Source organism: Platalea leucorodia (genome assembly GCF_965183815.1).
Source record: "Platalea leucorodia genome assembly, chromosome: 4".
In the NCBI taxonomy this organism is placed as follows: domain Eukaryota; kingdom Metazoa; phylum Chordata; class Aves; order Pelecaniformes; family Threskiornithidae; genus Platalea; species Platalea leucorodia.
In genome coordinates, this window is record NC_138826.1 from 44,497,276 (window position 1) to 44,525,089 (window position 27,814).

The window sequence follows — 27,814 nt, forward strand, 5'->3', positions numbered from 1 at the left end:
CCCCATGATTTGTGTCACCTCAAGTGTTCTCCTCAGATAATGTGTTAGCTGGCCAGCAAGGGGTTTCTGTAAGTCCCCGTGAAGCACCCTGCCTCTGCCCATGAAGCACAGGCTTCAGAGAGGAGGCTTTCAAGGACAGATGTGGGTAGATTATTCCTCGCTAAGTGTTGATGTTTTTGAGGAAACTCTGAAGGTATTTCCTAGTCTCTCCATTATTCTGTACTTTGTCTTTCAATCCTAGAGGCTGAGCTCTTCCCATGAACAACAAAGTGGTCTGCACTTAAGAGTCGACTGAGCATGTGCCATGGGTCGGGATGTGGCCACTGTCTCTGGCTGCTCCCTAAGAAGTCTGGTGGAGACTGAAGACTCCATTTCTGTAAGAATAGTTATTGCTCTACTCACCCCACCAATCCCTCTGCTCATGCTGCTTTATATTTCACCTTCTCACTTGCTTGGTTTTTTTTTTTCCTGGCTTTGCTTACCTTTTCTAATCATTAGTCCATTTCGGCAACAGCTTCTTTGCAAGGTGACACATACTGAGCAACAGCATACTCCTCTGGAAAAGAAGGAAAGAAACGTTCCCGTTAGCCTGGAGACCACTTCCTGTGCCTTTCCCTGGCAGTGGATATACCCTACGCACACTTAAGCTGGAGATCCTTGAAATCTCCATTGTTCTGTCACATGCATTTTCGTAACTTTTCAGTCATGCCCACTTGTCACCTTGGGCATGACACCAAGTTCACTAAAGTGAAATGAATCTCTCCCCTGGCACTAGATTGAGATCCTGATTGATAGAGTTCAGAGAAGTATTGGTTCCAGGAGGGCTGGTTCTGGGCCTCCCTTAATGCATGCAGTGTTTCTGCAATGTCTGTCCCCCCCTCAAACTTATTACTGGTTAAAATCAAAGACCGACCTGTTTCATAGTAATCATAGATCTGCACAGGAGCTGGCTTGGGATGCGTCACTACAAAGTCCTGCTCCACTGAGAAAGTGATTTCTTTCCTTTTCTTCTGTGAAATCTGGGAATGGAGGGACAGGGATCACATAAATCTTTTTATTTGTATAACACCATCTGGAGCAGACCAAGGGAGGAGCTGATCTATTATATATTCCAAATCCCACTGATGCCGCACATACAGATGTGGGACATCCATTATCTGCCTGCCAAACTGGGATCTGAAATATGTTTGGTCCAAAGTGAAACTGAAGTGAAGAACTGTAGGTTTTGTATCCTGCTTGTATTACCTGATTCTGTAGTTATTAAGTATCCTGTTGCCAGAGTGGCAAAAAGTGTCCCAAAGGACTGAGCTTAGATCCCCAGGATCTTCCAACGGTCAGGACAATAATGTCTGGCATTCCAGCCCCTCTCATTTCAGACATGAACATTGTGTGCCACCAAGAAACTGGGAATCAAGGTACATCACAGGGATATTGGCTTCTGTTGTTAGTTCTGCAGGGCCCCAAGCAAATGTACTTTTACTATGTAAATTCTGATCCGGAGATTAGATTACAGGTTGGATTTGGGAATGAACTAGTGTAAGAGAAGGAATGGATATCTTTCCAGAGGAGATGAGAGCAGTGTTTCATGTCCTGTTGGAAGGACTGAGGTTTACGAGAAGCCTATCAAAGGGACATACACAGAAGGGAACCTCTTTTCTGGTGTTTATCTGCTATTGACTGAAAGGAGATAGAATTTTGATTAGTTTCTATATGCTTTTTTTGATTAACTTATTTCGTTGCTAGCAGGGCAGGCATCAGTTTGAAGCTATTCGTGAGGTTGGCATGTTACATGCAGTTTGAGGAGTAAGCAGCTTAGTGATTACAGGGGAAAACTGATGGGGAAGGAAACATAATAAATGCACTTTATAGAGTGTATCCACTCTGTAGGTGCACCTATTACATGCTGTTTTCACCTTTTTTGCAAATCAAATAGACAGTGATCAGAACTTACATTTTCCAGATAAAGGAGAACATGGTTTTTCTTGTTTTCTACTTGCATCACTGTGTGGCCATCAATGAGCTTTAAAACAAGGAAATGAAGGTAAACTGATATATTCATAAACCCTTAAAAAGAAAGTGCTACCTCGGACCCCACCACTGCATGGCTGTGGGATTCATTCTGTTCCTAGCCAGGTATCAAGGGCCAGCAGCTGATTTTTAGAGCCCAAATGTTGCTGAATAGATGGAGGGGAGTGAGCAAAAACTGCCAATTGACTTAGTGGGGGGTATGAGCACTTCTCAAGTGCATGAGAGGCACTGCAGTTCATTTGGGAAATACTGCCTGCCTCCAGTGTTGTATAGGTTTCAGAACTAGTCTGGCAGATTTCCCGCCCTTTCCCTGCCTGGGCAGTGCCAGCTCCCAGTTGCAGCTGCCAGCTGGTCAGGCTCTAGCTGGAACCCTTCCTAGCTTTTAATGTGGGAAGGTCTGTGTGCTTGTAGCTCCCGGTAGGGCATTCCCTCCACCCAGTAATGAAGATGGTGCAGCTATGTAAACGCCATGCATTGTGGGTGAATGATTCTTAACCAAGCCTCTGTTTTCATCATGACTGGTCTTCTCCTCTGTCCCTGGGGCGACTTATTTAATCTTGCTCCTATAGTTTACCTTATCCAGGGAAGACTTAACAGGAACAAAGCCAGAGAGCATCTTCACATCAATAATGACCATGTTGGAGCTGCTGCGCTTCCCTGTGTAACTGAAACAACAGAGACCCCCGTCAATCTGGACCGTGCCTGGGGAAGCAAACCTCAGCTCTCCGCTCCTGGCCTCATACGGTGCAGGGAGACTGCAGTGAATTACGGTGCAGGGAGACTGCAGTGAATTACGTGCGCTTGCTGACTGGCTCAGATGGCAGATACTGGGGAGGCCCCTAGTGTGAATGGGTCAACTATGTGCTAACACCATCAGTTACTGGGTGTATCACAAGGTCTTTTGGGATATTGTGTGTTACGGGCCAATATCAACACATTCATTAGCTCACGGTTCTTGACTTTAAAAGCAGAACTGAATACGCACAGCACTCTTCTCTGTGTGTCTTGTCATCTGTGCAGCTGGTTTGTTGATGGCACGTTACCTGCTTATGAGGACAATATCAAATTCTGCTGGTCGATCCAGTGGGCAGGAAGCATTTGATGTCTGTACTGAGAGTGAAAATCCAAAGGCCCCCTCTGGAAGGTGAATGCTGTATCTCAGTGCTGTCTGGAAGAGGAAAACACCCTTTTGTTCAAGCATGCCAAGGGTTTTTCTTTGCATTCCAAAAAACAAGTGTCAGACTTAGCGAAGTTTCCTGGCAATGTTGCTCTTGGTTTTATGTGGAAGATCCTTACTTACATCAATGACGGACACATCAGACTTCTGCTCTTTAACAACGAAGGTGCTTGTACCCAGAGTCACCTCCCAGAGACAAACCAGTTGCTGATCAGAAAGGACTCTTTTTTCCCATGCTGTGACTCCACAGGAGTCAGAATGTGGGATGGGGAAAAGAGTGTCTAAACAGTTTAGGGAAATCAAATAATTAGGAAAAGTAAAGAGAAGTCGGACGGAGAATCACCAAAAACATGACTGTATTGTATGCAGAATGTGAGACACAACGAAGAGGAGAGCAGACACTTACTTGCATAAGTACGCATCCACTGCCATTCACTGTTAGGCTGTATTTCCCAGGGACCTCAAGAAGGGGAGTCTGTTGTAGCAGGAGCCTGTTCTGGTTGTTGACAATAAATATCTTCTCAAAAGGCTTTTTGGAAGTGATCTTGACTACATTTTGTGTAACAGAATTGTAGGTGGCCTCACCATAAGCAGCGAGGGCTTGAAGAGCAATGACTGTGTCCTGAAGGAAAAGAAAATAATAAAAAATAATTAGCTACACAGCCTGACTGATGCAGAGGAGGTCAAAGTCATGGTTTCAATACGAAGCACAGTCACTTCATCCTGGGTAAAGAAACCCTGAATTTGCATATAATTCCAGGGTTCCCATATATAAGGAACCATTTCATTCTGACATGTATGTTTTATGGTAGAAGGAATCTCTCTACTCATATGAAGGTTTCAGAACAAAAAATCTGAGCACTAGAGCACACTTCTAAACTTTTTCATAGTGATGAAGCATGTGTTTTCTAGGGAACTACAGAGAACTTCTTGGTCATACAACAGCTGGAACTTGGTGTTTTCTAGGCTCATCCCCGACACAAATATCTGTATTTGTTGCTCATCAAATTACTCTTGTATGGCTTTAACCTTTCTAGCGTTAAGAAGAAAAGGGGAAAAAAAAGTATTTTGGTCTCTCTAAGAGAAAGGCTTGGTCTCTGTGTGTTTGAGACAGCAAATACAAGAGAGAAATAAGACTAGGTAGTCAATGCCCCACTGGCACCCTGAACCAGTGCCCCAATTCCTAGGACTTGCTGGGGAGTGGAAGGGAGTTTTGGCACCTGGGTGGAAGAGAAACCTCCATAGGGATTCTGCTGCCTGATGATCCACTGCACAATCCCTGAGGCCTTTGTGAGATCCTCTTGATTCCGGTTGGGTTTGTAGAGCAATGCCAACAGCATGTAACTGGTGATCTCAACTTCAGCTGATGGGGCATGGTCAAGGAAGGAGGCAGATTTTTCTGATGGAGACCTCTCCTCCTGCTCCCAGTGCTGTGAGCCATCTGAATAAACAAAGAGAGGGTGAGGAGCAACCAGAATGGATTACGGGTGTCACTGCTGTATGCTGCCTCAGAGACATACTGTGTCCTGGCCTTTTTCTCACAAGTACTCTCTACAGAGCAACAGATGTGCTGTACATTAACTCTACAGCTTATCTGTGGAGGTTGGTTCATGTGTCTATACTCTCAATATTGTCAAGGTTAGACCATGTACCATCGGTAAGATCTGTTCCCTCTTCCCACTTCCCAAATTCCCCGAATGGCTGAAACTCACCAACTTCCTTTGCAGATTTCTGTAACTCTCTAAGGAACGATTCACATTTTTCTGCCTTGCCAGCTAAGCAGAAAGCATAGGCCATGAGTGCCTGAGTGTGAATGTCACTGATATTCTTCTCAGATGCAGTCTCCAGACAAAAAAAGGCATTTCGGACTACAGGGTACTTTAAGAAAAAAACCAAAACAAAACAAAAAAACCAAAACATATGGGTCTAATTCAGGACAGTAGTCTTCATCTGGCCAAACATTTATGTTCTTTAAACCTTTTCTTCATTCTGTCGCTATCACAGCAATGAGAATGGGACTTCAGTTTCTATAGTGACTTCAGGAGAGGGATACAGAATACTTTGAAGAGGGGTTTCAGAGGAAACATCAGACAAATCATGTAGCTTTTCAGTGTGTTCTTGAAGATGTTGGTGTATAAACAGAAGACTGTTCTGTTTCTTTCACAGCTAATTCCTTCTGCTTACCTCCATGATAATAATTCACTCTGCTCTCCTATAGTCAAGAGTCTGTTATCTTGAACAAATCCAACCTAGTAGTCTCTCTCTTCAGTGACTCTGGTGTAATTTTGGTTTAATTCTGTGGAGCTGTACTAGGTTTACACCAAGTAAAAAATGTTCACAGTTTGACTCTGTGTCCTTGCTAATGCACTAATCAGGAAGGTTCTCAGAAAGGGTATGACAAATTGGAGGCAGAGAAACATATATTGAAACCTAACATCTCTGCTGTAGTCTCCTTTGTACTACCCACTTTTTAAAAAGGACAGATTGGCTTTTCACTCTGATGGACCTTTTTTTTTTTTTTTTTCTCCAATATAGCTTTTAGTTCCATTTGTAGACTTTATGGATTTACCTGCAATAACTTACTTTCTTGACTGAGTCATGCTTGAAGATAAGCCATAGTGTGTGGGTTACTACCTTTCAAGTTTTTTTACTGGAAACTAAAAGGTGTCACTAAATGTCTTGGGTGTCTCAAACAGAAGATCTAATCCCACTGAGGTCTGTACAATTTATACTTGAACACTGTTTAAGAGGTAGAGAAGAGAAGGCTCTGGGGAGACCTTATTGCACCCTTTCAGTACTTAAAGGGGCCTATAAGAAAGATGGGGACAAACGTTTTAGCAGGGCCTGTTGTGATAAGACAAGTGGTAATGGTTTTAAACTAAAAGAGGGTAGATTCAGACTAGATATAAGGAAGAAATTTTTTACAATGAGGGTGGTGAAACACTGGCACAGGTTGCCCAGAGGGGTGGTAGCTGCCCCAACCCTGGAAACATTCAAGGTCAGGTTGGACGAGGCTCTGAGCAACCTGATCAAGTTGAAGATGTCCCTGCTCACTGCAGGGAGGGGCTGGACTAGATGACCTTTAAAGATCACTTCCAACTCAAACTATTCTATGATTCTTTGTTTCTATGGGGAACTTCTCTATCACAGCAATTAGTGCAGATACAGAACAGAGTCATATTCCCTGGGAGCTCTCTCTCCCTCTTTCTCTCTCTCTCCTTACTACCTAGACAATTTGTAGCAGATGCTGGAGCCAGGTCAACAACTGGGGACCAATTTCAGCTGAATACCAGCAGTGGAAGGTCTCCTTACCGAGCCGGAGTGCCCAGCTTCTAGCACGGCAATGGTGATGTAGGCAGAAAGCGACAACTCGTCATCTACTGCTCCCTGAAAAGGACATGGAGAGAGGAATTTTCAGTGAATGGCATGAGTAAGAAGCCTTTGAATATGAATTGCCATATCCCAGCTGGGAAATTGTGGCCAGCTTTGGAGGCAGTCCACAAGGAAGGAGAGCATACACATAGTAGGGATGGCTCCTAATTCAAGAGAAGTCCGCTGCTATCACCTCAAAAAACATCACTCCCTCAAGCTTACAGTCCTGTAACCCTATCTCAGGTGCTCATAAGATGTAAAATACAGTGTGGGGAAGCTGACTGAGCTGAAAATAGTCTTTGTATGGTGTGGAGAGTTAGCCCTTGGCAGAGGACAGGCATTTGGAGTAAAGTATAGGTTTTGACAGTAATGGGATAGCATGGTCTTAATGATAAGAGTGTAAATTTGACCAAGAAGTAATTCTCTACCACCTTCAAGGCATTGTTGAAGAGTGTCCCAACACTTCGGAAGCAGCCATCTGGCTTCTGTTTGCTTGCCAGCCACATCAAGGTTTGAGCCTGGACATTGTCATCAATATAGATGAAATGACTAGCTTGTGCAAATGATTTGTACACAAAGGCAGTAAGCCTGCAAGGGAAAGATGAAGTTGTGAGATGAGCCTTAGAAGTAGGAACAGAATAAGTCAGCCCTTCCATTCACTCTAGGCATAAGGATGAAGAATTACTGCCAACATGTTGGTGGTTTGCTTTGCCTTCATGTGGTCCTCCAGGAAAGGGTAATTAAAGGAATAGTAGCTAGATGGGACACAGGAGGGGTGTCCAGCACACTCTGCGGCTGATCCTGGCTACAGAGCACTGCAGTGCATTGGGTTTCATGGGAGACAGCAGGAGTGGGAATCAGAAAGTCAGCTGGGTCTTTAGGGATCGCCTTCTCTCTGCGCACTCCACCTGGCAGGGGGTGGAGAACCATTTTTCTAAGTACTTACAGAGTCCCAGTCCTAGCCAGCTCTGTACATCTGATTTGACTAGTAAAGATGCCTTTTACGTGCATCATGTGAATTCAATGCAAATTAATCTCTGAGCCATTTCTGCTCCCAGTCACTCACCAGGTGTTGCCTTCTCTATCCCTGGTGCCAAAGATGCTGTAGGACCCATCAGGATGTTTGTATGACAGCTGCTTCTGGTAGCCTGCAAAAACATGGAAGAGGAAGTGTTCCCTAATTTAAAAAACAAACCCTGTTCTGTTTACTATCAATCAGATGTATCTATCTGAAACTACAGTGGAAAAGCATGGAAAAACAATATATATCTACAAAGCAGTGGGGGATCCCTGAGGGAGCTTAGACAGAAGCATGGAACAATTTGTCCTGTGGAAACACCGAGTCACACAACAGGCAGAGCTGTATCAGCTCCGTGGTCGAACTAAGCTAACAGGATTAGGATACATGCTGTGCCTGGGTAGAAGAGCGAAAGGAACTGAAAGCCAGAACCTCAAAGGAAACATGACAGATGAGTCTCAGCAAAATAGGATAAGGAAAGAAAAATACAAAGCAAAGACAGCAAACGTCTTGATCGGGGCAGTCCCTTGGGTCACTGAGCTGCGCTACAGCAGCAGTGCCGTACTGCTAGGATAGCCATGCTGATGCTTCTTCTTACTGGGCCTCAATGGGAATATCAGCATAAATTTTAAGGGAAGAACAAAACTCTCACCGCTCACTAAGTAGCCAATGGCCTTGGCTTTGACCTCCTCACTCAGCTGCCCTGTCTTGTTCAGATAGTCCAGGACGTAGATGTTGGGGGCAAACAGGACCATGTTCTGCTCCCCACAGCCGAACGGCATCTGGAGGAGCTGTTGCAAGTTCTGCATGGCAGTGCCCATGATGTCGCCTGGGGAAGAGGAGATGCCAGTGGGATTAGCACAATTTATGACCACCAAAATAAACAGTAATTTCCATTCAGTAGGCAGAATCAGGGAAAGCCTAGCTGGGGTTGCAAGCCTGTCTTGTACCAGAGATTTCCAACAAGCACGAAGCGCTCAGTGCTGACTGAGTGATTTGTTCTGTTCTGCTTTGCAGTCAACAAAGAAATCCCTTCCCTGCCTCTCCTTACTTAGTTTAAATTGCCCGCACCAGAAACACTACCTATTTTAGTGCCACTTCAAGCAGATGCTTCTTATTAGAAATGAAAAGCAGAACTTCTAGGAAACTTCTGTTTCCAGAGGAGGGAAGGGGAACAGTCCAGAGATGTTGCAGTGAACCGTGTATTGCAGAATTAACAACTAATGCTGAAAAGGGACACTGGTTATGCAGATGTATCATAGACCACTTCTAAATTGCTGTTTTAGGAAAGAGAGCGCAGACCCAGCAAGGGATTTCTGGAATGAGCTGAAATCACCAACATTACAAAGCAAAGATTTTCTGACTAGTAGTCATGTAACTGAGTCCAGGTCCTTTCCAGGGAAAGACTGAAAAGATTCCACTAGTGTGGAAGGTGAGTGAGTGGAAAAAAGTCTTACTGGCATGAGTCTGTCTGAGGTCATAACTCAGAACTGTCCTACTTCAGAGCAAAACATTAAAATGCAATAAATTTAAACAGAAAAGCGAAGAAGGATGTAACCAATATTTAGAAACTTCATTTCTCTGATGCAGCAAAGAGCATTGCTGGACAAGATGAGAATCAGTGTCTTTGCTTAAAAGTTTCCTGCACAAAGACTGGAAACTCACATCTTGAATTGTGACAAAACTTTCATTTTATATATTTACATTTTCTTTCTTTTTATGTTTTATTAATATTATATTTACCAACAACAGAAAAGGAAGCTCTGGCTGATCCTTCCACCAAATTTTTAGGTAGATCTAGAGCAACATCTTGAATAACCTCATCATCTGTGGAGAAAAATATTAAGTGTGTTGTGGTCATTTGTATAGGATCATAGCAGTGAAATGCTCCTGGTGGAAATTGCACAGTGCAAAATTGCACACCAGAGAGAGCAATAGACAGAAACTCACAGCTGTCTCCAAGAACACCAAGAAAGAAGAGGGCACAGCAAAACCAAAATTGTCAAATGGTGCAGTAACTGTCATTGTTCAACAGAAATCAGTTGAACAGAGTAAGGCTGGTGCTCCCAGCCTGTAGTGTCTGTGAACCCTGGGGATTTCTTCAGTGAGACACTGGGAAAAGATGGTTTGTGAGAGTCAGGGCTGCTTTTGTGCCTCTTTTAGGCAGAGCTTCCAGGAAACTTTGGAACTGTTTGCAGTTAGGACTGAGATGGTGTGGAACATTACATTCCCTCTCCCATTCCCACCAGAAGTGGAAAGCTGCAAGCTACAGTTATCCTTGGAATAGAGGACAGAAGTCAAACATGAGCGCATGAAATGCAGAATAGATTTTGCACAAAAAGGTCATCTCCCTTTGATAGCTCCATAGGAGCCTTCCTTCAGCATCTGACCACTTTTGACTGCAGCACAGACACTGCCTAAATGATGTGCACCAGATCACACGAGAAGTGTGTAGCAGGGAATTGAACTGTAAGCACTCACACTAGCTGCCATTTGGGCATCTCTGAGGAAAAGGGGAGGGACAGCATCAACAAGCACTTCAGGAAAGAGTGCAAACTCCAACATTCCTTTCAGTTCCTCTCAGGACAGCAGTATATAAGACCCTTACCTTCTGTACAGACTAGGGAGTTTTGGGTCTTTTCCCTTCTGATGCCTTCAGGCTGAATGGCGATGGGAAGAAAAGACACATGCAGTGGATGAGAACAAAGCATGCAGAAGGAATGCAGTGACAGAAGAGCCACCTCCTGCCCCATTCTCCTGCATCATAAGACAGCTGGATTGAAGCAACAGTTTACAGGTTCGTACTTCATGTGGCTGCTACTAAAAGGCAGTTCCCATCAGATGGAGTCCCTCATTTCCAGATTCTCCTCTGCGTGAGGGAGATGTGCACTTACCAACACCCACTGATCCTCATGGAAGGATCAATCTGTTCCATCTAAGACCAAGACCACTCATCAGATGGGAGTGGTCTTGGTCTTAGATTGAACAGCCAGACCCTGTCCCAGCCAGATGACGGTGGAGCCAAACCAGGCGTTCTTTAGGGAACCTGAAAAACTTTTACTTGCTTTTGGTACTTCTGCTGTGTTTTTCTTTCCTCGTGGAAGGGATTACAGGGCAAACAGTAAGAGCTGTCAGCAGTACCTCAACCAACAGTGTTCTGATCTGGGTGTCCCTGTAGTCAATACTGATGTTCCTAGGTGCTTTATCTCCACAGGCTCCATCATCCTTGGTCTCTGCAGTAATGCTGAATACTATATTACCTTAAATAGTAGTAGAAAAATATATAAAAAATGGACCTCTGTCATGCAGAATGATGGCAAAGGTAAGAAATTTCATCTGATAATGAACATCTACAGATATTAAGTAGTGCAACGTAATGAATGGTCAGTCACTCTAGGTGAGACATACGGGAAGAGAACTGATCTCTGAAAATGGGAATGATAAACACGCTGCAATTATGCAGGAGCTCTTTAGCCCAGACAGCTGGAAATATCAGTGGTAGACCAAGTTCTCCAGGCTAGAAGAAGATTAGGTTTTTCAGGTGAGGTATAAATTGATTAGTATCAATCTCAGGACAGAAAAACAGGTAGATTCAAAGGCACTTACCAATTTCTTTGGGGAAAATATTCCAGACATAGGTCTGTCTTTTTTTGGCACATACACATCCATCATCCTCTGAGGAGATGAGTTTGGCCTGATAATCAAGGGAGTCTGACAGCGAAATATTAATCTGAGAACAGAGAGGGGAGTGTGATGGGATGAAGATTTTGTACCATAGCCAAGTGGTGCTTTATTGTTAGAGGGGAGTGAGATAGTCTCTGTTTATGTCCAGTGTTAACAGTGTAGAGCAGATTTAAGGCCTGGGATAGTGGTGTTAGATGAATCATCCATCAGATGTAACCTTAACAGTAACCTTAACTTTTGCTTCTCATGACACTCTCTGTTGAGATGTTAAACATCCTATGCATACATCTGATTCCTGATCAGGATATTGAGTTATGTTCAGTTGACCTGGTGCTAATGGCTTTGAACTAACTTGTAAAGGAAACCACTGATTAGTGTTTGTTCTTCTGTTGTTGTAGGAATACTTGAAAAACAAGGTTAAGAGATGAAAGCCTCAATAATGGAGATCTTTTTTTCTAGGATGTTTAAAACCCTAGGCCTTATTGTTTTGTTACGTCAAACTATTAACAGAATTTGGAAAAAAAACATTCCTAAATTGTATCTTGATTTTCCCTTCTTTGGTGGTGATCTCCTTGTGAGACTGGAGAACTGCTATTCAGCATTCAAATCAGGCAGAAGAAATCTAGACTCTACACCTGCTTCTTTTTTCAGGATTCCTAGATACAACATAAGAAACAAGAAGCCAGACAGAAGATCCCTATTTTTCTTTCTTCAAGTATCCTTTAAACCCTGTGTAAGCTCCCTCCATGCAGAGGTCCAGTGCACCTGTGGTCTAGAGGCATTTTGCCTGGGAAGTACTGAATATTGGGAGTACAGTTCCCCAGTTTCTGGGAGCAATAGAGCCTCTAACTGGACAGATACTCTGTAGGGCAAGTACTGGACTTTTGTGCTCCCTATTTTGGTACTTCTGGGAACTTTTGCCCCAGAGAAGAAGGGTTTATCTGCTCTCCACTTCTTGCTCTTCCTACTTTTGTCTGTTTGGCAAGCACAAGCCCTTCACTTCTTCACAGTTTCACATATATCCCTAAAGAAAAGACCCCACTAAAACCATCGATGGCTTGCATGACTGTGGATGGTGAATGATACTCTGCAAAGCACTTGTTTCCTTCCCCTATGGATCTCTAGAGACAGTTGCTTATGCACCCATCCTAGTCACAGTTTACACAGATGTCCCTCTGCTTTGTAGTGGCTTAGGAGGACAAATGCAGTCAGGATAATCTGTCATCAGATAGAATGAGCAGTACATCAATCCAGAGCAGGGACAGATCCAGTCACCTATACCAATCATTTTGTTGCTTTTTTTTTTTTTCCAGACTACAAAGGTTGCAGCTTCTTTGGCGATGGGGTAAGTGTGGGCAGAAGTACACACCTTAATGCAGTGGTCAAGGTAGTTGAAGACATTGCCTCTAAGCAGGAAATCTTCTCCTCGGATGATAGAGTATGGCAAGGTCAAGTCCACAAAGAAAGGCTGGAAGACTGTCAGGGTGGCAGGCACAGACATACCAAATCCAACCAACTCTTCCACACAGAAGGCACTGGCCTTCCATTCAGTGATGGTGTCAGGGATGGTGTATGAGATGCTGGCTTTTCCAGTAGAGCTGATGAGAATGGATAAAGGATGAGTTTAGAAAGGGTAAGTTTCATATACCTTGCTTCTCAGTAGAGGCAACAGGTTTTGAAAATCAGCACTACCCATATTCTGTCTGCAGAATCCCACATCCAAGTCCCCCAGAACTTATCACCTAAATCTTCTGAGAAAAGTCCATTTGAAAGTTCTTCTGCCCATCATTTCCCTGAGTTTGGAAAGAAAACTCAGAATTCTCGTTTTGCAGACCCATATTTTAAATAGAGGTGTCCTTCTTCTTAGGGAGGGAATACAACTCATGGTACACACGTTGTGAGAATAGATGTCTTTGGGGACAGGGTAATTTTGTCATGGAAAAGAGGAGGGCAGGTGGTCAGGTGATGATTGGAAAAGCTAGGACTTCCAGGCCAAAAGGTAAAAAGAGGTGGCAAGGAATTGCCACCTTGCAGGACATCAGGGGACATATTGAGTAACTCTTAAAAGCAAGGTAAAGAGAGGGAAGAAGCAGTACTCACTTAATTAGCACTATATCCCAAATCCAAGTTTCAGGGAAGAATTCCCGAATAGTCTCAAGGATGAGTCTCTTCCCACGTTCCTCTCTAGCAACTTCAGCTGGTAAGAGATAATGGGAATTTAGTCAAACCTGGTGCATATAATGAAGACTCCCAGAAAGGACAGGTTTTAATATGCATGGGCCAGTATGAACAATGATTAGTGTTTGCTCATTGAGCAGCTGAGGGAGCTGGGGTTGTTTAGCCTGGAGAAGAGGAGGCTGAGGGGAGACCTTATTGCTCTCTACAACTCCCTGAAAGGAGGCTGTAGCCAGGTGGGGGTCGGTCTCTTCTCCCTAGTAACAAGCAATAGGACAAGAGGAAACAAGCTCAAGCTGCGCCAGGGGAAGTTTAGGTTGAATATTAGGAAAAACTTCTTCACCGAAAGGATAGGCAGGCCCTGGAACAGGCTGCCCAGGGAAGTGGTTGAGTCCCCATCCCTGGAGGTATTTAAAAGATGTGTAGATGTGGTGTTTGAGGAGATGGTTTAGTGGCGGACTTGGCAGTGCTAGGTTAACGGTTGGACTCGTTGATCTTAAAGGTCTTTTCCAACCTTAACGATTCTATGATTCATTTCTTTCTAACTGAGTATATCGGTAATGCTGCACAAATATTAATTGATGTCACTAATATATCTCTGAGTTAGGTATAACCTAATATCACAGAGAAAGAAAACATTACTTGAAGTGCTTTTGTCTCCAGATATGAGCATGAGACCTAGGGCTAGAACTCAAGTCGCTTGGCTCTTAGATCTGTTTGCTGTCCACACTGTCACACTGTCTTTTCAAACAAGCTCTGGTTAGAAGGGAATCAGTGTCAACAGTGTTAATTTTGTGTGACACTCTACCAATTGACAACACTTCCCAGCATGAAACTGGACATGAATCAGAAATGTAGGCCTAAAAGGATTTTTGGGCATTGGCCATTATCCTAACCCATCTCATTCTGTGCCAGACCAATATCCAATATCAATACCAATGATGTGATTCATGAGTACTGTCCATGTCACATGAATACCACTTCATTTAAGGAGAAAAATAAAATCTCTCTCTTGTCCCCTATATTACCTGATGATTTGACATGGTGTGTAGAAGCCATGAATCCTGCATTCAAGAAATATGGTGGAGGTCTTACAGTCTCACTAGTACACACAACTGGTTGCCGAACCTTTGAGTTAGTAAAAAATTTCATGCCCATATCCTGTAAAAAACACATTTTGGTGTTAGCGATAACCACACTGTAGTTGAGGTCTATTCCATTCCTCCCTCTTTCCCATTACTGCCTTTCCACCACAGAGAAGCCCAGAGACATGTATGCAGAGACTTGTGGGAGCTTTGTGCATGCTGGAAAATCACAGCAGGCAGCAGAGTCAATTGAGAATAGATGTCCATGAGGAGGGTTTATTGTTTATGAGTTTTACTAACAAACAGCATCATCAGAAATATCTAAAGCTACATAAGTGGAAACTCACTTCAACAGATTGAAGTAACATACAGGTCATTTACCCTGAGGAACTGATACACATCTGGGCCTAATCCAGACATTACAGGTGTGTAATACAAGCCTTTGTGAAAGATGTTGTCAGATGAGACACAGGGGTCTTGGGGGTCATCTTCTAGATTGAGCCCATCGAAGATGTAGCCTTGCAAGTCTTGCAGGGGATGCAGGCTGTATATCTGTGAGGGGGAAGGAAACACGAAACCTGTGTGTGTATAAAGATCAATTCTGATTACACTGTCATGTGCTGCAAATTGCCAGAGCTGAGATGTTTGCCTGTTTGTTTGAAATAATTCTCTGTTTCCTGGATTGAAAACTGGCTGAACGGCTGGACCCAGAGGGTGGTTATCAGTGGCACAAAGTCTAGTTGGAGGCCAGTAACTAGTGGTGTACCCCAGGGGTCAATACCGGTCCAATCCTGTTCAACATCTTCATTAATTATCTGGATGATGGGGCAGAGTGTACCCTCAGCAAGTTTGCTGATGACACAAAACTGGGAGGAGTGGCTGACAGGCCAGAGGGTCATGCTGCCAGAGACCAGTCCCTGGTTAAACCAAATCCCACATGAAAGAGGATTTCCAACTGTTAAGAAACAAAAGTTGTGTATTGTTGTGTACTATAGATGGTTTATGACCAGCACATGTAAAAAGCAGTAGAAGTCTAACGCAGTCTAACAGTCTCAAGTGGAGAGACACTGTAACGGAGGAGGAGGAGGAGGAGGAGGAAGCAGTGCTGCAGTGGAAGGAGACAATGAGTTTGCTTGGGCAGCTTACCGTTTCTGCAGACAGCTCCGTCTCGGACTTCAGGAGCAGCACGCTCTGATCCACTGCCCACACAGCACAGAAGGAGTTGGCAGCAGCTTCAATGACTAAACTGACATTGGAAGCTGAGGGCATCTGCTTTTCAGAGAATTGCAACTGGACCTGAAATTTATCAAACAGATGTTGGTATGGCTAATCCCTACTGCTCAGGGCTGCTCTGGATGTGTGTGTGAATGGAGGGCAAGAAGGAAAGTAGAAGACTCTTCTGCTAAAACACAGATAGTCTGCCTGGAGAAGGATGTCTGGTCTCCCCTACCTCTGTTGTCCAGGCCTCTGCTATAATGGGGGCTTAGGCAGTAAGCACATTTAGACTCCTGTGATAGCTTAAATGAAGCCTACCTCAAGTGATTTCAAATAAAGTGTGATTCTGTTGCTGCTCTTATCAAATCAAATCTTACTATAACGCAGACTGCATGTAATAAGCACTACAGTAAGCAAATCACATTTTTGCATGGCTCACCTTAGGAAATATAGAACAGATTCTGTTTTGAATGTATTCAGAGCAAAATCTATTTCACACTTGTGTTAGAGAAGAGGGAAAAAGTAGGAGGTGAAGACCACATCAGGTAAATGGATACGTTTCACTTAACCTTATTTGTTTTGTCTTCTAATGTTCACAGTTTTTAGCTGAAACTTTGAAAAATCAGAAGAACTGAAGATTAGAAAAATCTTAAAGGTGAAATCTGATTTCAAAATCACAAATCAAAATGTTTCAGTGGAAAAAACATGGAAGGAAAACTTAAACCCCAGATTGTTATTTTTGCTTTCTCTTCTATATGTATTTAGTTCTGGTATACTCAAATAGCATTTTTCAACAAAAAAGTGCAAAAAATTGGATTAAATAGTGAAGTGAGATAAGACTAAAGTTTGTTCACAGTCTAAACTAAATAAGACACTAATAAGGTGCAAGAGAGGCAGGAACCATCTGGGGGTAGTGTGGGCTTCCTGAAAAGTAGTTTTTAATGTTAAAAGAGGATTTACCTTTTGACGATAATGCCAGGAGGTGGTGGTAGAGGAGAGATGTAAGGAAAAAGAGAAAAAAGGAGAATGAAGAGACTAATGCTGAAAGTGGATGGAAACAAGAAATAAAACTGGAAATCTGTTGTGAATGTATGCACAAAGAATTTATATTTATCTGACAGCAGGTAAGACTTGCTGTATCTTAGTGCCTCTCACCTTGTTTTTGAAACACTTCTCAACTGGAAATCGGACACTATCTGCCACCAGTTCCTTGGCAGGGTGTAAGGTATATACCAGCAACCGAAGGGCTGGAGCCATTTTCTCATTGACCACAAGTGGGATGGTGAAAGTGCCATTTTGGTCTGTTAGAACAGAGAAAGGGACCAGTAAGGAGAGAAGCGTAAAGTTATGCTGTAGCAGTAGCCATCTTCAACTGGCGTATAGCTGTACCAGTCAGTGGAGCAATCTGTACTTAGATGATAAACTGAAAAATTCTGGATTTGCCAGGAGGTGACATGCCTGGGTTTAGATCCAGATGCTCTCAGATTTATTGTGGGTTTGAACATGTGGCCAGATTCAGATAGCCCGCTAAGCTAGATACTCTGCATTCCCTACATTATCCTTTGGGAAGATCTTTACAGGACACTACTTCTTGACTTATATCAAATGAACTAGTTGCTGGACTAAATCTGACTTTATAGTGATCTTAGTGGTAGTGCTAGTATCATGCACACATGCATGGATGGAGAGAGATACAGCCTTCCCAATAGCTGCTGTATACATCCAGGAAGTCTTGCCTTGGTCCTCAGTTCAAATCATCCCTCTTTTTTTTTTTTTTTCTTTTTAACACAGAAACATGGATTGGCAACTTAACTTACCAGCTTGGATATTAACTTTAATTTCCCCTGTAAGGACGATCTTGCCTTTTGCCATGCCCTGTGCAGAGAAGAGCAATACATTTATGGGTCGGTAGAAGTTGGAGAGAGAAAGCGGCATTCAAGTTCAATGTACATCAACAGGACAATCAAGGCATGTACATTGAGATGGCTTCAGATGCTTAAACATCAGCCTTAGGGCACTGCTGCTGCTGCTGCTGGGGCCCTTGTCACTGGCCAGGAAGCAGAAGGAAGGGAAGGGGGAGGCAGAGAATACCATAAAGAGTTTCTTGGAGGGAAGGGACAAGTACCCTGACCTGAGACATTATGAAGGTGGTTCCTTACTATGAAATAGAGTAACATGGCCAGAAATGAGGGTGCTTTTTCCTGAGAAGGTAGTTTTGCCAAGCCACCTCAGTGCTGTTTCTGTCTTTGGGTTGTTGGCCATTGTGCTGGCTGGTAATCCAAAAGCTGGAAGACCACTCACTGCCATATTTACTGTGGATGGACTGCCAGATAGCTGCCCGGTCAAGCCCCTTCAGCAAACCATGCAACAACCCCACACTCACTACATAGTAGAAAGTCATGGTGTTGATGCTTTTGTATCCTTCTGTGTTCAAGACATAGTGCACAGTGATCATCCTCTTCTGCCCACAGCTCAGATCTTTCCACAAAGGCTCAATCCTCACAAAACTGCTAGTCCAGGAGTAGAAGCGCTGGATGGAGAGAGATGCATCCGGGTAGGAAGGCTCTATCCAACCTTCAGAGTGGCACTGGTCACTGGTTTTGTAAGTTGCCTGATCAAGACAGGGAGTGAGGAAGAAAAGGAAAACAAACATGTCACTAGGGAAATCATTATCACATACTGACATCAGAATGATTAGTTGACACAATGCATATATTTAAGAATTGCATCTAAAGCCAAACTGGTAAGGAAAAAGCAGCACAATGGTCTTGCAGTCTTGCAGCAAGCCATTGTATTGAAACAACTCAGGCGTTTTCCTCAGTTCTTTTATAGCAATTTTTGAGAGCTCTAGAACATGAAATAAGCCGGAGAAAGCATATTTTTATTACCAGAATTCAAACCTCATCCCATCTTTATCAGAGTTCAGTTTGAGAGCAGCCATCTCTCTGTCTCTATTCAGCCTTGTCTTGTACTCACTTTCAGACTGATCTCAGGATCAAACATTTCAGATGTGTCAATGCTAAACTCTGCAACACCATTATCATCAGTGGTGAAGTTGTCTGTGTTCTTGTTGTTGATAAATAGCTGAATAACCTCATTGGAAATAGGAGAGTTGTCTTTGTCTACCAGCTTGATCTGTAGAAGAGAATGCAAGATGTGTTCAGCATGTCATCTTTCTGCACGTAGATGCTAATGTTTTGCCCTCCTTTGCTCTCTACACAAGCAGAATTGCTTTTTCTTTTCCCTTCAAAGGAATACTTAAGAACTGAAATGTCTCTCTTAACTTTCTGGCAGCTATCTCAGCTATCTTACGAGGTTTGGAGCAGGAGCTTCCTCAGCATCTGCTGCATCATTGATAACGTCCTTTTATGGAGCAAGAACTTCTTATGTCTCATCTCTTTCCTGGCCAGTCCCTTCTGACTACACATTTCCAGTTTAAAGATATACTTCCTTTCCTCAAATTCTTCCTTTTTTAGCCTTGAGAGTCTGCTGCTGCTACTTTCAGTGTCTGAAGGCCTTTTCTCCAGATCATTGTTTTGAACACTTTTCTGATTCTGTCCCCACTGTCTCTGCTGTTTATGTGTTAAACAAACAAATAAAAAATAACAGACACCATTAGGTAAATTCTAGGTTGCTAGAACTGAGCATTTATTTTGATTTTTTTTTTTTTTTTTCAGAAAAAGACATCAGAAGTAATAATATATTAAATACAAGCTTAAGAGACTGACTATCCTCACTGTCCAGAAACAGCATGGAGACAAATGACCTCTGAAACAAAAATAACAATAAAGAATAAAGTATTCAGGTGGATGTTGACTTCAGTGGAACTGAATGCAACATATGGCCACAACATATGGCCGCAACAGATGTTTCACAGTGCAGGGAAGGACCGTGAATGACATGTGATGGCACCAGGACAGGGACTGGGGTCAGTGGCTTCCAGACAATAGTTCCCCTGATATCACCCTCAAGGTTTTTGGGGTTTTTTTGCACAAAAATGAAGAAGCTGCCCGAAGCCATCAACAGCAGCTTTGTCTCTGAGATGTGACATCCTAGCCTCCTACCACATGTCTTTCAGCATGTTTAACCTCTAGTGTGTGTGAGAATGTGTGTGTTTGAGGAATTCACTGTGGCACATTACCCCAGGGAGCCTGTTGACCCCCATTCTCCAGTAAGGGGTGGAAAGGTGCACAGCAGTCTGAAGAACAGAGCAGGAGTGGGGACCAAGGGAGAAAGTTATATAGACATCTTCCAGAGGGGAAAAAAATCCTTGAAAGATAATCTCTTCTCTCCTTTCAGTGCTACAAGTAAGATGTCCCCTTATCCTTTCCTCACTGAGAAGAGCTGAACTGAAGGAAAGAGAGATTTATCCCTACCCTTTAAACCACTGACAGAGTTATGTGGGATTTGTCATGAAACAAAAAATAATGAAAAAGCTTTTCAAGACAGAAACTTCTGTTATTTCCCTGATTTTTTTCTTAAATTCTTTTCACTCTTTCTTCCCTCATCCCCCAGTGTTTTTATTCGTCTCTGGCTGGCATATGATGGTCAATTCTGAAGGCAGAGGCAGTGATTTATATGAAGCGTAAAATGCAAGTTAGAAAAATGCTAGTTAATGGATTGTTTTAATTCAGAGTATTTCTGGCAGAATCAAACTCAGAATAAACTGATACTATTCAGTATTCAGAATTACCAGTAGGGCACTGTATGTAAAGAAAGAAGCTTGGGGAGAACACCCCCTGCCCCAAACAGTCCCCCAAATATTGCCATCACTATTGTCATGTGATTGCCCATCAGTCATCTTCAATACAAGCTCTCTATGGCCTTGCTTACCTGTCCAAAGTAAGGAATTCCTCTTCTGTAGTGGCGATCCATGTTCTCAAACTGTATACTGCTCATCACCCGAGTTATGGAAATAGACTGAGTAGCTGTAAGTTGCAGGCCTGTAAGACATGCCCAGAGTCAAGAGAAGATATACATTGTCTTGCATATAGCTTCATCAGAGTTAGCGTTTGCCTGGAGATGGTCACTGTGCTTATAAAAATGGATCTTCTTCTTCAGGAAGACATCCTTGTACTCAGCAGGTAGAGGCTGAATATCTCCTACTCTCTTTTTTGACCACACCACTGTTGCTGTTTCTGCCTGTCTGGAAGGGATTACCTGTTCCTTTCTCTGTGACAATGGCTTTCACGTCAAGATTCCTCATGTAACCAATGCGATTTAGCTCAAAGATGTCGGAGCTGAAAACCTGGGAGAGACAGCCCTCTGTCTCCAGCTGGAAAGGGAAGAATACAAATCAAATCCTGTTACCAAGGATCACACCTTTCAAAGGATGCTGGCAATATATGGGACCCTTCTTTAGTGAGTGAAGTCTTTTCCCACTACTTTTAACATGATTTATACAGGACTGATGGAGACATCACGGTCTACACTTTTCAGATGGGAAACTGAGTCATGAAGAAGGAACATGTCAGTCCTTTTTCAAGCCTGTAGGAAACTAAGAAAAGAAATGAGGTGCCCTGAGTTCCTAGCTAGTGATCTAAGCAAACAGAGGAGTAGAGTGAAGTGAAGCATCAAGGAGAGAAAGAAGAGTGTGATGAGCAAAGGGAGAGAAGCAAGAACACAGGACAAGCACAAAGAGGAATAATAATTATGTATCATCATACATCTTTGGTAAATGATTGACAAACTGGGTTTTTCTTGCACCTCCCATAAGAATCAAAATCCCTGCACACGCTGAGCTGGACTTTCCCTTCAACAGGCTGGCCATAGGTGTACCTAGGGGAAGAGGAAATAGGTCCATGAGCTGATACTTGAAAAATTGACTTAAGCTAACATATGCAGGAATAGACCCATGACAAGCAGTGAGCGGGGAAGCCAGAGAATGGAATAGTTTCACAAGCTTTTTCCTTACTGTTACAAAAAGATAATACGACTCAGAACTTGAAATATTAATGAGTTCTATTTCACTCCTAAACCCATGAACTAAAACCACACCTTAAACATAAAAATAAATATCTCTTATAAGCATGATGGATAGACATGGCTACCGACCAAATTATGACTGTTGTTTCCACTCTTCAGCTTAGACTGGAGTTCTAGACTCACTGAAATCAAAGCAAATCTCCTCATATCTGCAAGGGAAACAGGATTTCAACCCTGGATTCTAAATTACGAGATCTTGGTAGTAGAGTAAGCAAGGTCCTTCTGAAGGACTAAGCTTGAAGGGGGAGTTAAAGGCAGCTGGAACCCTAAAGACCCCTGCTAGAATTTAACGGTGCTCTGCTGTATGAAGATCTCCCTCTGAAGTGGGTTATTGGGAGTGGATACATCCTACTTTAGCAGGGTACCTCTCAAAAGATTTATTCAAGCCACCAGACAACAGCTGGAAGACAATACTCACACAATAAAATGAGATGAGCACACAAGTAAATGAAAGCTCCAACCACCAAGTCAACCCTGACCAACCTCTTCTGAGGCCCTATTAATTTTGGTCTCTTCTCTAAGCCCTGTCTCTTTCCCCAGTCCTTGGGAAGTTCTTACTCTTCAGCATATTTCCTAACCACTCTGCACCTCATACTTACACTCCACAGACTTCCACTGTGAACTCTGAATCCAGGACTGTAAGGCTTTCTGGTGCAGTGACTGTGACATCAAATTTTGGCAACACTAGGACAAAGAATAAAAAGGAAAAAAACCGAATACTGGCACATTATCAAGTGGCAGGCCCTCCTGAGATGAAAATGTCACAGATGGAATGGGATCTCAGAACTGGGGTGCCAAAATGGTCGAGAAGTGGCCTGACCTGTGAAGGCTCATTTAAGTACTTCTACAAAGCTTTGAAGAGAAGTCAGGACTTCTGAGGTGAATCCTGTGATACCTAGATATCTTGCAGAGCTTTGGCCAAGAAAGTTCATGGACATGGCTGGGAGAAGGTTAGTTTGTCACAGTGAAATTTGCAATCAACTTATTGATTTATTACGCAGATTATTTTCCTGGCTGAATCTATGCAAAATGGTTAATTTATCTTCTTTGGCTTTTTACTGTTCTTTTTTTTCCCTCTTCAGTTCTTAATGGCAACTAATTGAAGTTGCATTTGCTGGGAAGCTGTTTGAAGTTTTAGCAATCAAAATGGTTGATTGATAGGGGCTCATCTCTAATAACGTTTTCTACTCTGAATAAAAACAACAGGTGGCATTTACCATATTCCTCCACAAGGAATGAGTGATTTGTTTTATCTCCTGACTTCTTTGCTACGATAATTTTGTAATTCCCCAGGATAGGCTCTTCAGTTAGCAGGAATTCAATCTGGATAATGTTCATCTCTGATGTCACATTTTGCCACTGAAAGATCCTGTTGCCCTGTGGATCCTGAAGAAAAAAGGGATATGGAACCACAGTTTGTTTACCTTGGAAATCTTTTGCTACTAGCACGCAAAACCAGAAACAAAGAAGAAAATAGGGCAAGTTACTTTAACTCATTGGGGAAGTTGCTTAATGCATGTGCATTGAGATAAATTATGCCTTAGTACCCTGATTATTAATGTTGCTAGATTCTCATCCGTTGATCTCAGATTTAGGCATCCTCTGTCAGCCTAGGCGTTAGTCTCAATCATCAGGGGAAGCTGCACCGTACTGCTCTTCCCTGCTCTTTAGTATATGTTGCTCTAGTTTTGTGTCAAGACAAGAGAGAAAGAAAAAACCTTCTTTTCGTGCTTCCCCTTCAGCCAAGCTTATCCCACACAAATCTTGATCTTTAGCAAGCCCAGCTTTTTTCAGCTGCTGGAAGAAGGAAGAAAGCATTTCTTCTGTATTCCCTGAGGTGTCTAAAACTAAAGACTAAAGAAAACTCATTCACACCATTTCCTTGAACTGTTTAAAGCACTGACTGCAGAAAAACACACTCCAAATATGGATGTTTCACTGCAAACAAAATAAAGTCACCTGACTTTGTTTTGTATAACACAAAAACTTGCAAGAATGCTGTCTAGACATGAACTGTGATTGCTATTTTAAAAACCACCACAAAATGCCATGGAATTGCTAACGTGGCTAGTAATTGTGTCCACAGCCTATATTTGTACAACTTTTGACTACTGGGATGAATATAAGTATGCTTTCCATGGTAGTAAAGCTTGAACAGCATCCTGGGATTTTATGAAGTTTCTGTTAATTTCTGCCACTGTACTCAGGAGCAGAATTTGGCTGTGTGTGGACACATACAAACTGATGTAAGCACATGTGCCCTAGTTTTCATTTTTATATGCATAAAACAGTAAAAAGAGAAAAAATCTCTTACCTGAATTGCAATCAGGGGGTACTGAAAGAGGAAAATACAAAGTGGGAAGAGATTAGGTGGCTGAACAAACACAAATTAATTTTCCCCGGGACTGTGAGAAATGTTTAACCAATAATCAGTATAATAACAGTCAGAGATCCTAATCTCTTATTTTGATCAGTTTAATAGCACTTTTACTTCAAGAAGAAGATTACATAAAGGGAAGAGATGAAATGAGGATGTTGGGGCAGTTTCTGATCATACTGGATTTGCACTAATCTCAGAGAAGCTGTGTAAGTTATAGAGATGCATGTAAACCATGTTTGGGCTTCTTATATCCTCACTCTGCTTATTAGCACCAGCTCTTTCGATAACACTGTGCTGTCTTCTGCATTACAACCACATGACAGGAGGCCAGTAAGGACCCTTCTATATCTTGGCTTATATACTGTGAGCATGAAGACAGCTTGCTGGTAATGAAAAGGGTGCCTCTGATGAGATAAACAATTTCATTTCCCCCTTTCTAAAACGAGTAAAGTACTAGGTGGATGACTTGCCAGTTCTTGCAAGCAACAATTGCTGAACAGTGATAGTGGGAGACTGAACAGTGGCCTGTCTGGTCAGAGCTAAAATAATGTCTGCAGCAACAAAGTGAAGGGTTTTGTGAGCCTCTTTCCCAGCAATAGCAGGAGGTAGTGTGTCAGGAATCCAACCTGCTACACACTTGCGCTCTTCCTTGTGACTCTAACATAAGGGTGGGTTATAGCATGTGGTTAGGAAATCATGTTAATTCTTTGGCATTTAGTCTCTGCAATATCTCACTTTATCCACAATAACTGTTTATTTAAAATCTGAGAAGAGGTTGTCTCCCAGCAATTTTAAATACAGGGGAATATTACTGGTCACTCACCACCTCCTGAACAGGTTTAAAATTGAAATCCAGGGCAACAACACGAAACATCACTGGAAAGACAAGGAACAGGGTGTTAACATTAACTGTAGTTTATTTGGCTGAGCATGATGTTTTGCATTCATTAGTACTCCCAGTTTCACTGGGTCTTCTAAGAGTCCCACTTGCACAGGATGCAGGTAATAAAATGCATCTGAAGGTAAAAGAATCCTACACAGACTTTGCTGAGGGGACTTTTCCCCAGCAGTGTGTTCTCACACTCTTTCATGAAAGTTTGCTTAACCTCAGAGAAAGGGGATGACCGGATTAATAAGAACTGCTATGCAGTTCAGGCAGTCTCAAGTGACAACCATAACTCTTTCAGTGGCTGTCTGCATGAGGTAGGCAATTTTGTTCCTCTTCATTTCCCCATCCCTGAAGCAGGGTTTGTTGCTTTGAAGATGTGAAAGTTACAAATAATAATGAAACTAAGTGAAGTTCCAGTTTTTCCTAATGCAGTGTAATTCTTGTTAGTTCAGTTTGTTCTCATCTTATACATGTTTTTGCCTTACTTTCTTTTTTCTTTACAAGAGAAAAACTGAAAGGAGAACGATGAATTACTGTACAAGGAAAAATATAAAAATGTTTCAAAAATGTCCTTACAAAGCATTACCTTTACATCATTTAATTTAGTCTACTGCTTCCCCACCTCAAAATCAAGCAATCTGACAAATAATCAAGCCATGTTTGTGGGACACCTTAGTGGCACCAAATTCTGATTGGTAAGCTTTCCTTCATGCTATGTATATATGTAGATAGAACTCAGCCCTAATTAAAGTACAGCTGATCCAGTCTAACTGCTATGTTATTTGGCTGACCTCTGGAAAGAAGTATTCTTGTAGTGTTTCCTACAGTGTTCTGGCTGTGTGCTAGAAGCCTTAATGCCTAGAAGTGAATTAAGGAATAGATCTGGTTAAGTGGTTCTTTGCATACATGGAGCTCTGTTTGATAGCCAGATGAGAAGTACAGATAGGGGAATAGCATAAGTGTAGGAAAAACAACAACATGAAAATATAAAGTCCAAAACCATCAGAACCCAGAGGGTAAATAGGATGATTTTGTCTTTAAAAACTTACAATTAATTTTAAACTAATGGATTGACTCTTGGTCTTTAGACTGTCTTTGATGGTGACCAGCATCACAGACAGAAGACTGTGGGAGCATTGTTTCATGCCAGGCACGTAAGTAGTGATCTAATCACCTCTTTCCACTATCTTGGCCTGTCACCGGTAATGAAACAGCAGCAGTAAAAGCTCCCCTTTTCTTTCAGCTGGGAGGAGGGGACAAAGAAAATAATAGAGACCACGGAATGACAGTCTCCTGCCATCCTGAAGATGACTCTCGGAGCTCCACAGCAAATACTTGTAATGGTTTTAATAGAAAATCTGAAGAAACTGCCTAGACTGTAGCTCAGTCTGAAAAGCACCTGGCAGAGAAATTCTATCTGAAGAAATTGCTTCTTAAGGGACATACTAAACTAAACTAAATAGATATTCACCACTCTGTCCTGGTTTGTAGATGGGCTTGTCTGTCTGCACAAAGACAATGCTCTCCGTGTTCCAGATCATCACCGACCGCCGCTCTTCTAGGCTGATTGTGGTGCCCTTGGCAGAGAAGGAAATGAAAGCCAGTGGGGCAGAACTGACAGAAGGAATCTGTGAGGAAACAGAAAAACAAGGGGAGGTTGCCAGTCTGGAAGTCATTTTCTCCAGAACCTGTTGAACAGCTATACCTGGTGGCCTGGGCTTCTACAAAGAGACACCTGTCTCACTTCCATCACCTTCATCACCTTCCATCACCTTTCTTGGACCTTTCTTATTTCTTATGTCTATTAAAAATGCCTATTTGTCTGTTACTATGTATCTCTCCTCTGCTTCTTTTTTCCTTCAACAAGTCTTATTTCTTCCATTGCTTGTTCCTTTCCTGTTTAGAGCTTTCTGCTCTCATTTTCTTGTCCCTCCTTACATTTCTTTTCCACTGGGACATAAATGAAAATTAATTTACCGTGAAGTTGAAGCACTGTAGACCATTGCTTGCTGTCATGGTTTTCTCAAAAATAGTGGTGTTAACAGCACCATGTTCTAGGATGACTCTGACAGATATTGTCTCGTTGAGGTTAAGGAACTGCAGGCACACCTGACCTGGAGAGTCAGTTTGGAGGACAGCAGGCACCATCAGGACATACTGCCTATGAGATCCAAACAAACACCAAAGTGATCACATCACAGAGAAAGGAGAAACAGCTTCAACAGGACAAAACAAAGTATTGTTATTATTCAGTACCTGCCGATTAGTTTACATTAAACATAGGACACTCTGCCAGTGCCCCTCACTCCTGCCCCGCAGCTCCCAACTAGCCCAGCCCTGGGTTCCCCACATAGCTCTGCTAGCACCCCCAACTCTTGCACTTTTGCCCTTTATCTGAGTCCTGGACCCACCTGCTTTAGCAAAGCACACTGCTGTTGCTGCTACTGTCTTTTCTGAACACACAGGTCAACTTCTATGGAAGTTCTGCAATAGGCAGAAGATCTGCTCTGTATTAAATGAGAGCCATTCACTTGCCATCCACAGTCCAGTTTAACTTAGTTCTCCAGATAGAAAAGATGAGTCATAGCAGTATTTAATATTTAAAGTAAAAGTAGTGGCACTAATTAGCACTGTCTTTAAAGCCTTATCGTGAATACTATTAGCAATAATACAGTAGTTCTTACGGCTCAGGTTCCTTTGCAGCTGTTACATGCAGGAGAAGAATAGCCAAAAGAAACTTCAGCCACATTTTTGTCACTGGGAGACAGAAGAAAGAGATAAGCTCTCTTCCCAAGAAACAATTCAT

The 27,814-nt window shown here is 42.6% G+C and overlaps 1 protein-coding gene across 1 annotated transcript; it reads right to left on the reverse strand.

Moving 5' to 3' along the window:
• Nucleotides 1–494: 494 nt before the first annotated feature.
• Nucleotides 495–27,814, reverse strand: LOC309589001 (ovostatin-like; the record flags this gene model as incomplete). Its single annotated transcript, XM_082308836.1, has 35 exons — nucleotides 495–556; nucleotides 914–1,019; nucleotides 1,952–2,020; nucleotides 2,603–2,693; nucleotides 3,072–3,196; nucleotides 3,612–3,827; nucleotides 4,426–4,646; nucleotides 4,918–5,083; nucleotides 6,518–6,592; nucleotides 7,009–7,165; nucleotides 7,644–7,725; nucleotides 8,248–8,424; nucleotides 9,339–9,422; nucleotides 10,204–10,255; nucleotides 10,737–10,855; nucleotides 11,202–11,325; nucleotides 12,649–12,877; nucleotides 13,380–13,476; nucleotides 14,483–14,615; nucleotides 14,921–15,091; nucleotides 15,686–15,835; nucleotides 16,910–17,055; nucleotides 17,572–17,629; nucleotides 18,138–18,365; nucleotides 18,731–18,889; nucleotides 20,588–20,697; nucleotides 20,915–21,029; nucleotides 21,421–21,532; nucleotides 22,339–22,423; nucleotides 22,957–23,125; nucleotides 24,054–24,074; nucleotides 24,943–24,995; nucleotides 26,480–26,636; nucleotides 26,986–27,169; nucleotides 27,693–27,814. The coding sequence occupies 35 exons, from the start codon at nucleotides 27,812–27,814 to the stop codon at nucleotides 495–497; spliced, it is 4,425 nt and encodes a 1,474-aa protein (XP_082164962.1).